Here is a 16,397-nt window from a genome sequence, read left to right on the forward strand (position 1 = left end):
CATGCAGACTGACAGCTCTGGCTGCTCCATGCAGACTGAAATCTCTGGCTGCTCCATGCAGGCTGGCAGCTCTGGCTGCTCCATGCAGGCTGGCAGCTCTGGCTGCTCCATGCAGGCTGGCAGCTCTGGCTGCGCTGAACAGGCGGGAGACTCCGGCAGCACAGGAGAGGAGAAAGGCTCTGGCTGCGCTGAACAGGCGGGAGACTCCGGCAGCGCAGGAGAGGAGAGAGGCTCCGACAGCGCTGGAGAGGCGAGGCGCACTGTAGGCCTGATGCGTGGTGCTGGCACTGGTGGTACTGAACCGAGGACACGCACAGGAAGCCTGGTGTGGGGAGCTGCTACCGGAGGGCTGGGGTGTGGAGGTGGTACTGGATAGACCGGACCGTGCAGGCGCACTGGAGCTCTTGAGCACCGAGCCTGCCCAACCTTACCTGGCTCAATGCCCACTCTAGCCCGGCCGATATGAGGAGCACCACTGCATAACACGGTGCCTGCCCGGTCTCTCTAGCCCCCCGGTAAGCACAGGAAGTTGGCGTAGGTCTCCTACCTAGCGTAGCCCTACTCCCTGTGAGCCTCACCCCCAATACATTTTTGGGGCTGACTCTCGGGCTTCCTTGCCAACCGTGTTCCCTCATATCGCTGGCTCCTCTCTCCGGCTGCCTCTGCTCTCCTCGCTGCCTCCACCTGTTCCCATGGAAGGCGATCCCTTCCCGCCAGGATCTCCTCCCATGTGTAGCAACCCTTGCCATCCAATATATCGTCCCATGTCCAATCCTCATTGCGCCGCTGTTGCTGCCTTTGTTGCTTCTCCTGTGGCTCCTGCCTGTTGACACGCTGCTTGGTCCGATTGTGGTGGGTGATTCTGTTACGGTTTTCTAGGTGTGAAGGATAGTCGGAACAAAATGCAGTGTGGCTATTGCAATCCATGCTTATTAAAGAATAACGAAACACGAACTTTACAAAAAACAATAAACGTAATGTGAAAACCGAAACAGCCTAAACTGGTGCAAACTGACACTAAGGACAATCACCCACGACAAACTCAAAGAATATGGCTGCCTAAATATGGTTCCCAATCAGAGACAACGATAAACACCTGCCTCTGATTGAGAACCACTCCAGACAGCCATAGACTTTGCTAGATAACCCCACTAGCTACAATCCCAATACATACACACCAAAACCCCAAGACAAAACACACCACAATACAAAAACCCCATGCCACACCCTGGCCTGACCCAATACATGAAGAATAAACACAAAATACTTAGACCAGGGCGTGACAATGATACTGTCACCTCCAAACACAGCCTCTCTTAGTGGACTGTCCGTCAGGGGGTGCATCCAAAATGGCACTCTATTGCCTATAAAGTTCATTACTTTGGACCAGAGCTCTATGGGGTGCACTTTTATATGGAACAGTGTGCCATTTCGAGCGCAGCTGGGAGTAACCATACCGTAATAAAAGCTTTCGAGTTTTTTTACATGAGACCAATACTCTGTGGGAGATACGGCCTGTGTTATCCTCCATGCTGAATTAGATTGATTTGTGTCTACGTGAAGTATCAAAGGAAAACTATTGAGACAGGTCCTTTGTGTTTTGAGTTCATCGTCTGAGTTTTCGTATTGTCCTGCGTTCCCACACGTCCTTCTGCTAGTGAAATGTCAGCCTTGCTCTTGTCTGTGAACTCATCAGGGTCCTGGACTGCATGAAGGCTGACCAATAGAAAGGTCACCTACCAGAGAATCAGATCACCATGGTAACCCAGGGCTTCCCCTCACCACCTCATCCTCCTGTTTTTTTCTCCTGGGTCTCTTCTAAAAAGAGATCTGATTTCGTCTCAACCTGTATAAATGAATAAAATGAAAATAAAATTGTCTCTATCCAAACTCCTCTGCCTTTCAGAGATAAACCTGAAATGCCAAGGGGTTTTTTAAAATATTTAGTTGGGAGTTTTGATTTTATGTGTCATTGAATGAACTGGAACACAGTGAAAAGGTCACTGTTTATGCAGGTGGTGTCATACTGAGTGTGTCTGTCTGTCCATTGTAGTGCAGCGGGGGCTGGAGAAGAGCTATGCACTTTTAAAGAGATGGAGAGAGCCAAACGCAATCAGCAACAGTTGGTGTCAGTGTTGCCTGGGACCTCAGTTCTCTGCCTCAATGCTAATGTTGTCACATTTATCTTTACAATTTTCATATCTCTCTCTCGCTCTCGCTCTCACACTCTCCAATCCCTTCACACCTCTTTCCTTTTCATCCACACTGTTTATGACCACTCTTGTTCTTTCACAGAGTGATCACCTTGGAAACAACAACGTTGGGGCTGTATTCAAACTTTGAGATCTTCAGGTAGTGAGAGCTCAAGATGGACATGTTATTTTGAGTGTTGTTTCTCCTGTCCCGTTAGGATGATTATTGAAGGAAATTGAGCTTTCATAATGAAAATCCATTTTAAAAATGAGCTATTTCATCTCTCAAAGAGAATAATGGTGGACAGACTCTACTCAAGAGGCAGGAGCCACAATAAAGGACAACGTTTGAAATGGTAAAGGTTGATATTTATTTCTCATCACAAATAAAAAGAACCATGCTTACTCATCACAGAAAAGGAAATCAGAAAGTCTGTATATATTTACTGACCTTGCTGTCGGAGTGTATTTTTTTTCTCCAAATGAATAACAGAGGTCTATGGAGAAGATTGAAATGCTTTAAAAAAGTCCAAGCCTCCTTCCGTCCATCTGCCTGCCTGCCCCCCCCCCCCCCCCCCCCCCCCCCCTCCATAACAGCATTATAGTTTTGTTGTGTGTTCGGTCTGACTCTGCCTCTGGGTTAGCCTGGTCCCAGATCTGTGCTATCTTTCCAACACATATGGTCAATGTCACACTAGGAGTTGTCAAGACAGCACAACAGAGACCAGGCTAGACCAGGCTAGCTCTGGGTGTCTCTGGAGGCTTGTGAACGGAAGACGGCTCATAGCAATGGCTGGAATGGAATCAATGGAATGCTTGTTTGATATCGTTCCATTCATTACATTCCGTCCATTACAATAGGCCCGTCCTCCGATGTAAAGTGACACCAGCCACCCCTGGTGTCTCTAGTCCCCAGCGGTCTTAACGACCTGGAACAGAGTGACGTTGTAGAGCACCTGGTGTCCGTTGTTCCAGGTGTACAGCACCCTCTCCCTGGGGTTATAGTCCATCATGGAGATGTGGGAGTACTGGTTATGGAAGGGGATGTCTGTGTACTCGTAGCTAGAGGAGTTGGTGTAGTAGGCGAAGTAGATCTTAGCCCCGGCCAGGTGGGAGTTGGTGACGTACAGCGTGCTACAGATCATGAAAGACTCTCCGGCGCTGCGCTTGGGGAACCCTGTGTCCCACGTCTGCAGCACCTCCAGGCTCTGCGGCTCCAGGCGGCTGATGACGATATTGCCGGCGTTGGGGATGGTGGTGTAGACGGCCCACAGGCCGTTCTCGTCTGCCATCAGGTCGATGTCTGAGGAGCCTCCCCAGGAGTAGGGGAAGGTGTTGTTGTAGCCGGCCCCACTGAGACTGCGCTGCACCAGAACACTGCGGGACCTGAAGTGGTACTTGATGATGATGTTGCTCTGGTACTTGTTGTAGTACAGGGAGCCGTTGTAGACCACATGGCCTGTCCCCGCCCAGGGGTGGGGCAGCAGGTGCTGAACGAAGTTCTGGCCTTTCATGAAGTCGTTTAGGGTGCGGTACTCCAGGACACGACGACCTTTAAAGTAGCCATCCATGGACCACACCTAGAGAGACAGAGAGGATGTAAACGTAGTGATAACGTTGTGCTCCATTACATCAGAGGTGTCTGATCTTCAGGCATGGAGTGTCAGTGTGGTCTTTCTTCCTGGATAACCTGCCTACGGCGGTGCCCTGAGCAAATTGTGTGTGTGTTCATACGAGCGAGTGTAGGTGTGTGCATTTGAGTGTGTTTGTGTGGTGTACGTGCAGTGTGTACAGTGCTATTGATCTCCTGTGTGTGTGTGCGTGCGTGTGTGTGTGTGGACATGTTTAACTATTCAGAAGTCCCCACAAACAAAAATTTGACCAACCGGGGACATTTTTTTAGTCCCCACAAGGTCAAATTCTATTTCTAGGGGGTTTAGGGTTAAGGTTAGTTTTTTGGGTTACGGTAAAGGTTAGGAGATAGGGTTAGGGTTAAGGTTAGGTTTTTGGTTTAAGGTTAGGGTTAGGGTTAGGAGCTAGGGTAAGGTTTAGGGTTAAGGTTAATGTTAAGGTTAAGTTTTTGGGTTAAGGTTAGGGTTAGAAATAAGGTTAGGGTTAGGGATGGGTAAGAATACAGTTCGGGTTAGGGTTAGTGGTTAGGGAAAAGAGGAGTTTGAATGGGACGGAATTGTGTGTCCCCACAATGTTAGCTGTACACTGTGTGTGTGTGTGTGAGAGTGAAGAAGTTGTCTGTATTCTCTGCTCTGCAGTCAGCCCAGCCAACCACACTGCTCTCTGCTCTCTGTCCTTTTCCAGTCCACACTTACAGAAAATCAATCCTTTTAGCGTCTCTTTCTGTCTTTTCTCTCTCTACTGAGAATGACTGGATCAGGACATTGACAGATCAGCCCCCTTTATGACCCAATCTCCACTCATCCCCTGGCCTCTCCACTATTAATTGATTCAATTAAACCACAGTCAGCTCACATATGTACTTTTTGCTCTTAATGTATCAGGCAAGGATTTAGGGCCTAACTACTTGCTTTCAGGCTGATCCCCGGAGGGAGGGAGGGAGGGTTAGGACAGGAGCCGGGGTGGTGCTGGAATAGCAGCTGAATTATGGAGGAGGGAAGATTATGGAGCATTAAGTATTATTTCCCGTTCTCACTGTTAAACGAGTCCCTAGAGCATGGAGGCGCTTTGCTTGAGCCCTAGTTGGGACACGCATAGGCAGACAGGCATGTCTGAGAGAGAGGTTTTTTGTCATGTAGCATTTGGGAGGCAGTATGGCGCAAATGACATTTCACTCTCAGGAGCCAATGACATTTCCGCTCCCAAATGTGATCACAGTGATGGATATGGGCGTTAATGTGATACTCCTTGGATGTACAGTATATGGGCTATAGGATCAGTGACTGATGTGAATTCTAACGCGATGTCAGTGAGCAACGTGATCATTAAACACAGTAGTCTGCATGGGGGAGACGATGACCTACAACACAACATTCCATCTATTTAGTCTGGGACATGATGACAGTGTTTAGATGAGAAAGGCCATCTTCATTTTTCCCCCACGGAACAAAACATCTGTCCTCTCCTCCCCTCATCTCTCTCTTACCTCATTTCTTCTATCCCCCATTCCTCTCCCCCTCCACACATCCCCTCCCCTCTCTTCCTCCTCCCTCCGCTTCCACCTTTTCTTCCTCTCCTCTTCCCTTCTACCATCCTCCTCTCTCTCCTCTCCTCTCCTCTCCTCTCCTCTCCTCTCCTCTCCTCTCCTCTCCTCTCCTCTCCTCTCCTCTCCTCTCCTCTCCTCTCCTCTCCTCTCCTCTCCTCTCCTCTCACTCCCTGTCCTCCCTCTCCTCTTCCCCTGTCCTCCCTCTCCTCTTCCCCTGTCCTCACTCTCCTCTCCTCTCCTCTCCTCTCCTCTCCTCTCCTCTCCTCTCCTCTCCTCTCCTCTCCTCTCCTCTCCTCTCCTCTCCTCTCCTCTCCTCTCCTCTTCTACCACTCCTCTCCTCTCCTCTCCTCTCCTCTCCTCTCCTCTCCTCTCCTCTCCTCTCCTCTCCTCTCCTCTCCTCTCCTCTCCTCTCCTCTCCTCTCCTCTTCTCTTCTCTTCTCTTCTCCTCTCCTCCTCTCTCCTCTCTCCTCTCCTCTCTCCTCTTCCCTTCTACCACTCCCTGTCCTCCCTCTCCTCTTCCCCTGTCCTCCCTCTCCTCTCCTATCCTCTCCTTTCCTCTCCACTCTACACCAGAGGGTCTTGTTAACGTGCGACCACATGTCATCTCCAATTAGGAAAACCCATTACTATATCATCTGTGTCCAGGCTCTCAGCCTTGTCTCAGTCTCTGCTGCTCGGCTGGCAGTCACACTGCTGGTAATTACCCAGGTGATTGGAGAAACTTCTGCTGAAACAACTCGTTCATTTCTTCACCCATGACAGAATGATTAATCAGCAGGCGTACTGTGGCTGTGACGGGGTGGGACAGGAGGGAGGGAGGGAGTGAGGGAGAGAGAGGAGGGAGGGCTGCCATCCATCAGTGACTCAGCTCTCAGTGACTCTCAGGAGTCTGACAGACTGTAGGCAAAATAGTCTGTCACCAAAGTAGCATTACAGCATACAACCCCCCTGTGAGGGTCCTGTGGAGCTGTAGTCTAAGCCATGTGATACACTTTGTTTTGGGGGTCAGGAGTCAGTGTGTGTGTGTGTGGTTTGGTGTTTACTATCCTTCTGGTGACCAGAAGACCTCACAAGGATAGTAAAACAAGGCCAATTCTGAGTGGGGACATTTTGCCGGTCCCCACAAGGAAAAGGGCTTTTTTAGGTTTAAGGATTATAATTAGGGTTAGGGTTAGGTTTAGTTTTAGGGGTTAAGGTAAGGGTTAAGGTTAGGTTAAGGGTTGGGGTTAGGTTTAGGGGTTAGAGTAAGTAGGATTTTGAATGGGAATCAATGTTTTGGTCCCCACAAAGGTAGTGAATCCAACGTGTGTGTTCGTGCATGGCGTTCATGTGGAAAACTTACCCGGTTGTCTGAACTAGGGATCATGGTGTCAGTCATCCAGGAGCCGAATCTTGACCCTGACGCACGGATGGTGATGGGGTTACTGACGCCGGTCAACTTCCCACAGCCTGCAACACACACGCACGCGCGCACGCACGCGCGCACGCACGCACGCACGCACGCACGCACGCACGCACGCACGCACGCACGCACGCACACACACACACACACACACACACACACACACACACACACACACACACACACACACACACACACACACACACACACACACACACACACACACACACACACACACACACACACACACACACACACACACACACACACACACACACACACACACACACACACAGAGAGAATATCATGAAATATTAAACAGCTAAAGGCAACATTTCAGCTGCAATCCCTTTTTCTGTTAAATCATCAGTTTATATATGCAGGATTTTGTAAAAATCATCAGTTTAGCTCCACATATTACATGAGAATGATACTTTATCTGGGCATCTCTAGGCCATTACTGGATCATTTATCCAGCTTAATACTAGTACTGAACATGAACATCACTAGAATGTTGACCATTAATCGCCTGCGTCTCAGCTACTGTAGCTACATTTCACATTGCTCTTGGTGATCGTACTCTGGTGGAAAGGTGGCAACCTATGAACTCTGGTTTTTATAATAGTGCTTTCAGAGAGCACTGCTTGACTATTCATTGAGAAAATGTTATTCTAAATCCAACAGCATCTCAGGTTGTGAACAAATACGTTTAGCCTGAACATATTCCAAATGATCTGTATTAGGTTTTCCTTACATTGCCTCGTCAATGTGAATAGCCCTCACAGTATTATATTATGTACACGAAGACTACCTCCAACCAGTCATAGTAGAGTAGTCCATGACAAGCCAGGAGACATTCAATGCTGTTGGCATGTCAGCATCTTTCTATCAGTATAATGTCATCTTGGATCTTTACCTTTATGGATATTTATGGATCTCCACGGACACCAAACCCCCCCCTCCACCCTCCTCACCCAGTTTCTGCATGCAGGAGTGGAGTCTGGTCTCCAGCAGCAGGACCCTGTGTCTCAGCTCCTCGTAGTCGTAGGCTCCCATCTCCTCCTGGATGGCCATGAGCACCAGCGACAGGTTCCTCACCTCCTCCCTCACCCGGCTGATCTGACGGGCGTCCGTCTTGTACTGCTCCAACACCGGCAGTAGGGGGAGCAGCTGGGTCACCTTGTCCTTCAACTCCTGCGGGTTGGATGGAGAGAGGGAGAGAGGGGTGACAAAGAGGAAAATTAGAAAAACAGTAGGAAGAGGAGTGAGAGAGAGGAGCCACACTCATAGCAAACAGAAGGGCAGATTTGTGTGCGTGCTGGTACCGACTGCATTCCAATGTCAGAACTAGTTACCGTTCTCATGATGAATCCCCAAATATGTTTTCATACACATTGTTGATCCTGGACTCTATTGTTTCATTCTCCAATGCATTCTTCCTCATCCGGGGACCTACGCCATCTATCCTATCCTAGCCTCAGCTCCACATCCATGACTGATCTGCTGTCAGGGAGGTGGTGGGGCTGATTTCTCATAGGCCAGTGGTGTATTGATGAAGGGGGCAGCAGGAGAGGAGAGGTAGCCTGCTATGGTGCGTGGATGCAGTCCTGTGCTGTGAGGCTGTTAGGAGCAGCAGGCACATCAATAAACCTAGTCCACCACAGGGGGGGCTGTTTTCTCCTTGTTAAGGTTTATCGTAAATCTGGTGATGGAGCAGCTCTCAGCCCCACAGCGCCACATTATAAATCTCATTTTCCCCCATTCGAGCCGCGAAAATTCCCTCTCGTTAATCTCCCGTGCCCTGCCATCGGCGACGTTGAGCCCCACACATTCATCAGGCTGTCTCACAGAAAGTCAAATGCAGCTTTTAGACTCACGCAGTTTGTTCTGGACCCATTGGATTGTGAACGAGCATTTATTCACACTTGGAAAGCTATTGGAATGTGCATGACTTGGCATATGCTAGTGATGTTAAGATGTATTGATGAATGGGGGGGATTTTGTAAACATTGCAGGGACTTTAATAGTAAAACGTGTTGAGAGAGAAACACCGACAGGGCCAATCCCTTAGGCTCATCCCTGTTGCCGTGCAGAGTCCCAGCAGTAAATCAGGCTTTATGCATTAGGCATTTATCAAAGAATCTTTTAATCAAACCATTTTATGGTCCATCTAATATCCGCAGAGTGTAAGAAACGCGTGAGAAGGACCAGCTGACAGCAAGACAGAAACGCAGTCTGATAATGGAGCCTGAGATTCCGCTTGTAGGAAGATAAGGGTTAGATAAATGTGAATATATATGGCTGTTAACTAAGAGAGAGAGAGAGAGAGAGGGGGAGAGAGAGCGAGAGAGAGAGAGAGAGAGAAAAACACTTTCACTTGGGAGTAGGGTTTTAATAATGCAGGTACATTTGATTGTGCTCAAATTGCCTCCTGTACATGACTCAATTACACTGAAATAGCAGATGAAGATAAGCTATGTGAGTGTTAGTGTGTCATTATGTGTTGTGATGTAGAGGAAGCTCTAAGTATACGTTATAAAGCCTGTGCTAGAGTCCAGGATGTTCCTATAGACAGTTCTTATTAGAAAGTTCACATACACAGTTTAGAAATATGCTTCATGTAGAAACCTGTGTGATTGTTTTTCAGTACAGATGAATAGGACACATGCACGCATGTCATGTGCGTTACCTGTAAGCTCTTGGGGTTGAGGCTTCGGGGGTTGTCTGAGGCAGTCTTCAGCTTGACGTCTACAGTCTTCATCAGGCTCTCTGTGTTCCTCACATACTGAAGGTCCCTGTTGGTCCGCAGGTCCAGCAACTCCATGGACTGGGTGATGTTCTGGACCTGTCAGTCAAACACACACATGCTGTTAGACGCACAGACGCACAGACAGACAGATAGATAGATACAGAAGCCCTGTTTATACCTGGTTCTAACTTGAGTCCTTTGTCCTGATCTTGTCCACATTCCCGATTGTGCCCACATTTTTTGACAGGTGTAGACACTCAAAAGACACAGATCATCCTGCCCAACTCCAGAGGTAGTCAGACACACATTGTGTCTGGATATCTTACTAGCGTAGACCGATCTGTACAAAGAAACCATTTAAATCATCATTATTCCTCCCTCTCAAATCATTGAGAGGTGGCACCATTGACTGACGACATCAATATGTGTCTTACAATAAATAAATGTTATTTTGAAGGAATAGCTGTGAAATCATTTGCATAAATGAAGGGACCAGGAACTCTTGTGACAATGCAGACGGATAACAGACACATTATAATACCATGTGTAGACACATTTCTGGACATGTGGGCACAATCAGTATGTAGACAAGATCAGGACGGACCCATGTTAGCACCATATATTAATGGGGCTAGAGTCAGACCCACCCGGAATCAGACACACAGACTCACAGACAGACACACGCAGTCAGACACACACACTAAATGACATGTTTATTCAGTGGCTTGTGTTTTCCTTTTTATTACAATGAGTGTGCTGTGCCGTACTCCCAACAGCACTTTGCCTTCACTTCCTCTTATCTGAAGTTAGTTGTGTCTTCCTCCTCCCACCACCAGCTGTCCAGCCCACCCACTGAGACATCCTCCCACTGGATCCACCCACTCACTACACACTCTGCTACTGCTCTATTCCACCCACACACTACACCCACTCTCCCACACACATACTGGCCAGGGTTCAACTGGCCAAACCTTATGTACTGTAACTAATTAACAGAATGAAATATTCATTTGTGTATTAATTTATGTACATGAATTATTATGGAGTGTGTAGTTCATTCAATTTGTGTATTAAAGTATGTACTGTACATGAATTACACTATATATACAAAAGTATGATTAGTGGATTTAGTTATTTCAGCCACATCTGAGCACAGAGCCATGCAATCTCCATAGACAAGCATTGGCAGTGGAATTGCCTTACTGAAGAGCTCAGTGACTTTCAACGTGGCACCGTCATAGGATGCCACCTTTCCAACAAGCAAGTTCGTCAAATTTCTGTCCTGCTAGAGCCATTCAACTGTAAGTGGGCCAGCAGCATACCACCCTGCATACCACTGCTGGCTTACTTCTGAAGCTAAGCAGGGTTGGTCTTGGTCAGTCCCTGGATGGGAGACCAGATGCTGCTGGAAGTGGTGTTGGAGGGCACGTAGGAGGCACTCTTTCCTCTGGTCTAAAAAATATCCCAATCCCCCAGGGCCAATCCCCCATTGCCCTGTGTAGGGTGCTGTCTTTCGGGTGGGACGTTAAAAGGGTGTCCTGACTCCTGACTCTCTGAGGTCATTGAAGATCCCATGGCACGTATCATAAGAGTAGGGGTGTTAACCCTGGTGTCCTGGCTAAATTCCCAATCTGGCTCTCAAACCAGTCACCTAATAATCCCCAGTTTAGAATTGGTTCATTCATCTCTCTCCCCTGTAACTATTCCCCGGGTCGTTGCTGTAAATGAGAACGTGTTCTCAGGCAACTTACCTGGTAAAATAACAGATAAATGAAAGTGCTGTTATTGTGAGGTGGAAATGTCTAGGAGCACAAAATCATCTGTCCTTGTTTGCAACACTCCCTACAGAGTTCCAAACTGCCTCTGGGAGCAACATCAGCACAAGAACTGTTCGTCAGGGGGCTTCATGAAGTGGGTTTCCATGGCCGAGCAGCCCCACACAAGTCTAAGATCACCTGTTCTCTGGAGTGATGCCTCACCATCTGGTAGTCCAATGGACAGGTCTGGGTTTGGCGAATGCTACCTGCCCCAATACATACCGCCAAATGTAACGTTTGGTGGAGGAGGAATAGTGATCTGGGGTGGTAGCTAGGCCCCTTAGTTCCAGTGAAGGGAAATCTTAATGCTAGAACATACAATGACATTCTAGAATCTAGACGATTTTATGCTTCCAACTTTGTGGCAACAGTTTGGGGAAGATACTTTCCTGTTTCAGCATGGCAATTCCCCCATGCATAAAGCGAGGTCCATAAAGAAATGGTTTGTTGAGATTGGTGTGGAAGAACTTGACTGGCCTGAACAGAGCCCTGACCTCAACTCCCTCGAACACCTTTGGGATGAAATGGAATACCGACTGCGAGCCAGGCCTAATCGCCCAACATCAGTGCCCGACCTCACTAATGCTCTTGTGGTTGAATGGAAGCAAGTCCCTGCAACAATGTCCAACATCCATTGAAAGCCTTCCCAGGATAGTGGAGGCTGTTATAGCAGCAAAGGGGAGACCAAATCCATATTAATGCCCATGATTTTGGAATGAGACATTCAATGAACAGGTGTTCACATACTTTTGGTCATGTAGTATGTATTATGAAGCCTCCGACTGTGTAGACACACTGTGTCCTGGCAGGTGTGACAGACAGGTAGCTCCATCCCCAGAGAGGCTTTGAGGTAACACTAACATTAGCTAACACTAACCACAGACTGCTAGCTAGTTCCATATTCCTTCTCCTGGCTGGTTTAGATACATGTTCTAGTCCAATCTGCTTCTGCTGTCTGGCGGTCCAGCACAATGAGTCATGCTGCTCCATATCTCCTCCTTATCACACTGAGGGAGGTGAAAAATGCTGTTTAAATGTCTGTCTGTTTAAATGTTAGTCTGTTTAAATGTTAGTCTGTTTAAATGTCTGTCTGTTTAAATGTTAGTCTGTATGCCTGTCTGTTTAAATATTAGTCTGTCTTTCTGTCTGTCTGTTTAAATGTCTGTTTAAATATCAGTCTGTTTAAATGTGTCTGTTTAAATGTTAGTCTGTCTGTCTGTCTGTTTAAATGTTAGTATGTCTGTTTAAATGTTAGTCCGTCTGTCTGTTTAAATGTCTGTCTGTTTAAATGTGTCTGTTTCAATGTTAGTCTGTCTGTCTGTCTGTCTGTCTGTCTGTCTGTCTGTCTGTCTGTCTGTTTAAATGTTAGTCCGCCAGTCTGTTTAAATGTCTGTCAGAATAATAGTAGAGAGAATGATATATTTCAGCTTTTATTTCTTTCATCACATTCCCTGTGGGTCAGAAGTTTACATACACTCAATTAGTATTTGGTAGCATTGCCTTTAAATTGTTTAACTTGGGTCAAACGTTTCAGGTAGCCTTCCACAAGCTTCCCACAATACGTTGGGTGAATTTTGGCCCATTCCTCCTGACAGAGCTGGTGTAACTGAATGGGATTTGTAGGCCTCCTTGCTCGCACACGCTTTTTCAGTTCTGCCCACAAATTTTCTATAGGATTTAGGTCAGGGCTTTGTGATGGACACTCCAATACCTTGACTTTGTTGTCCTTAAGACATTTTGCCACAACTTTGGAAGTATGCTTGGGCTCATTGTCCATTTGGAAGACCCATTTGAGACCAAGCTTTAACTTCCAAGCTTTAACTTGTCTTGAGATGTTGCTTCAATATATCCACATAATGTTCCTTCGTCATGATGCCATCTATTTTGTGAAGCGCACAAGTCCCTCCTGCAGCAAAGCATCCCTACAACATGATACTGTCACCTCCATGCTTCACGATTGGAATGGTGTTCTTCAGCTTGCAAGCCTCCCCTTTTTTCCTCCAAACATAACGATGGTCATTATGGCCAAACACTTCTATTTTTGTTTCATCAGACCAGAGGACATTTCTCAAAAAGTACGATCTTTGTTCCCATGTGCAGTTGCAAACCGTAGTCTGGCTTTTTTATGGCGGTTTTGGAGCAGTGGCTTCTTCATGGCTGAGCGGCCTTTCAGGTTGTGTCAATATAGGACTCGTTATATAGGACTGGGGATATAGAAACGTTTGTACATGTTTCCTCCAGCAACTCCACAAGGTCCTTTGCTGTTGTTCTGGGATTGATTTGCACTTTTCGCACCAAAGTACGTTCATCTCTAGGAGACAGGAACGCGCCTAGGAACGAATCTCTACGAACGCGTCTCCTTCCTGAGCGGTATGATGGCTGCGTGGTCCCATGGTGTTTATACTTGCGTACTATTGTTTGTACAGATGATCGTGGTACCTTCAGGCGTTTGGAAATTGCTCCCAAGGATGAACCAGACTTGTGGAGGTCTACAATGTTTTTTCTGTGGTCGGCTGATTTCTTTTGATTTTCCCATGATGTCAAGCAAAGAGGCACTGAGTTTGAAGGTAGGCCTTTAAATACATCCAGAGGTACACCTCCAATTGACTCAAATGATGTCAATTGGCCTATCAGAAGCTTCTAAAGCCATGACATAATTTTCTGGAATTTTCCAAGCTGTTTAAAGGCACAGTCAACTTAGTGTATGTAATCTTCTGACCCACTGGAATTGTGATACAGTGAATTATGAAGTGAAGTAATCTGTCTGTAAACAATTGCTGGAAAAATGACTTGTGTCATGCACAAAGTAGATGTCCTAACTGACTTGCCAAAACTATAGTTCGTTAACAAGACATTTGTGGAGTAGTTAAAAAACTAGTTTTAATGACTCCAACCTAAGTGTATGTAAACTTCCGACTTCAACTGTAAGTCCCATGTCATTATTTTATATTATATGATATTATACTGTCACGACTTCCGCCGAAGTTGGCTCTCCTGCCTGTTCGGGCGGTGCTCGGCGGTCGTCGTCGCCGTCCTACTAGCCACCACCGATCCCTTTTTCGTTTGTCTGTTGGTTTTGTCTTATTAGTTTCACCTGTGTGTATTTTAGTTTAATTAACGTCCTTATATGTATTAGGTTGTCCCGCCCTTGTTTTGTGCGGGATTGTTTGTATTTCATGTATTTTGGTGGAGTACGTGTGTGTTATTTCTCCGGTCTATTTTTGATCCTGTGTTGGATTATTCACCCTGTATGTTGGGTTGACCGTGTTGTTTGGATTGCCGGAGAATTAAACTGTCAAATCACTTAGCCTGCTCTCTGAACCTGATTCCACCCACCTTGAGATTACGTGACATATAGTATGAAGAATATAATTGAACTTAGCTGAATACAATAGAACGGATATCCAGTGGGCATATGAAGTGGCTATCTTGAGCGTAAAAATGATAATTTGCTACAGTAGACATATGCTAGATTTAGAGTTATTTGGCAACTTTAGCTGTGAGTGATACAAACCTTAGAATGTCTTAAATCAAAACAAATATGGGCTGCATGATGCGACAACAGGCTATTGATGATTTGAGAAAGTTGCAAAAAGAACTTGAGCTTTGTTCTTTGCCTCAGGCTGCACGCGCTGTTCTCTCATCTAGTGATCATAATTTCATCCTCCTCTTATTAGTGGCAACCATCAAAACTCTGCTTTCACACAGGATTGCATATAGAAGGAATGAAGGAGCGAGAGGAGGAGAAGGAAATGCACTGTGGTGAGATATTCTCTAGCTAAAGGTAATGTGTCAGCCTATTCATTATGAACATGTAAAAAAGGCCCTATTACTATGCTATTCCAAATCAAATACAAATTCACTATAATTGTAGGCTAACTCTGGAAGCCACCCTGCACAATCAATTAACCAATAGCATCGCCTAGGCCTATACGTTCTCTCCCAGATTAATGGATAGACATTTTGGAGTGTAGCATAAGGTAACCAGACCATCCAGTATGCATAATACTACAGTCAAAACTCAAAGATGATTACTAGAATTTGGAGAATTTTGGAGTATTGGCTATGTATTGCACAATCGTTAATTTAATTATGTCATATATTATTTCATATATAGGCCTATGGTATTCACAAGCTCTAATAGTATGGGCGTTATGAATGAATCAACACCTTAGAAAGTCAATTTTGATGGGTTCGGCTTTGAAACAACATCCACAACGAGCACAACGAGCACTCAGTTTCAACCTGCTGTTCAAATTGATCATGAGTTTTAAAAGCATGGGACTGTTTTAAATATAAGTGTTTGATGTAACTTTTGAATGCATTTGCATTGATGTTAGTGGTTAGAGGGACAACAGAGTCCTGAGTACCAGGCCATTAGGACCTGATGATCAAGTTAGTGAGTTGGGTACATGCATGTCCAGAGTGCATAAGAGGAGATTACTCAACAGTCAGATGGAGTTATTATTATAATAATTATTATTGTATTTCAATGAACAAGGCACACCTGTTAATTGGAATGCATTCCAGGTGACTACCTCATGAAGCTGCTTGGGAGAATGCCAAAAGTCTACAAAGCTGTCATCAAGGCAAAGGGAGTCATCACGGCAAAGAATATATACTGTATATCAAAAATATATTTGGATTGAACACTTTTTTTGGTTACTACATGATTACATATGTGTTATTTCATAGTTTTGATGTCTTATTCTACACTGTAGAAAATAGTACAACTATAGAAAAACCCTGGAATGAGAAGGTGTGTCCAAACTTTTGAATGGTACTGTACATACTATATACATTTTATGGACACAGTATATCATACAATAGTTACTTTTGTTTGTTTTTACTCCCATCCTTCAGCTACCCTCAACCCCTCCCATCTATCTCTAAAGACTATCCAGTCCCAGCCTTCAGCTACCCTCAACCCCTCCCATCTATCTCTAAAGACTATCCAGTCCCATCCTTCAGCTCTCCTCAACCCCTCCCATCTATCTCTAAAGACTATCCAGTCCCAGCCTACCCTCAACCCCTCCCATCTATCTCTATAGACTATCTA

General features: G+C 46.0%; 1 protein-coding gene across 2 annotated transcripts in view; it reads right to left on the bottom strand.

The window, feature by feature from the left end:
- Positions 1 to 2,539: 2,539 nt before the first annotated feature.
- The window catches only part of olfm2a (olfactomedin 2a), a 90,548-nt gene continuing 76,690 nt past the window's right edge, over positions 2,540 to 16,397 (bottom strand). For both annotated transcript variants that reach the window (XM_031834202.1, XM_031834201.1), the window contains exons 3-6: positions 9,462 to 9,617; positions 7,747 to 7,966; positions 6,713 to 6,819; positions 2,540 to 3,772 (exon numbers count right to left, since the gene is read on the bottom strand). In XM_031834202.1, the coding sequence (XP_031690062.1) occupies positions 3,098 to 3,772; positions 6,713 to 6,819; positions 7,747 to 7,966; positions 9,462 to 9,617 (1,158 nt within the window). In that variant the 3' untranslated portion in view covers positions 2,540 to 3,097. The remainder of the gene's footprint in view (positions 3,773 to 6,712; positions 6,820 to 7,746; positions 7,967 to 9,461; positions 9,618 to 16,397) is intronic.

The sequence above is a fragment of the Oncorhynchus kisutch genome, linkage group LG10 (assembly GCF_002021735.2).
Source record: "Oncorhynchus kisutch isolate 150728-3 linkage group LG10, Okis_V2, whole genome shotgun sequence".
Lineage (NCBI taxonomy): Eukaryota > Metazoa > Chordata > Actinopteri > Salmoniformes > Salmonidae > Oncorhynchus > Oncorhynchus kisutch.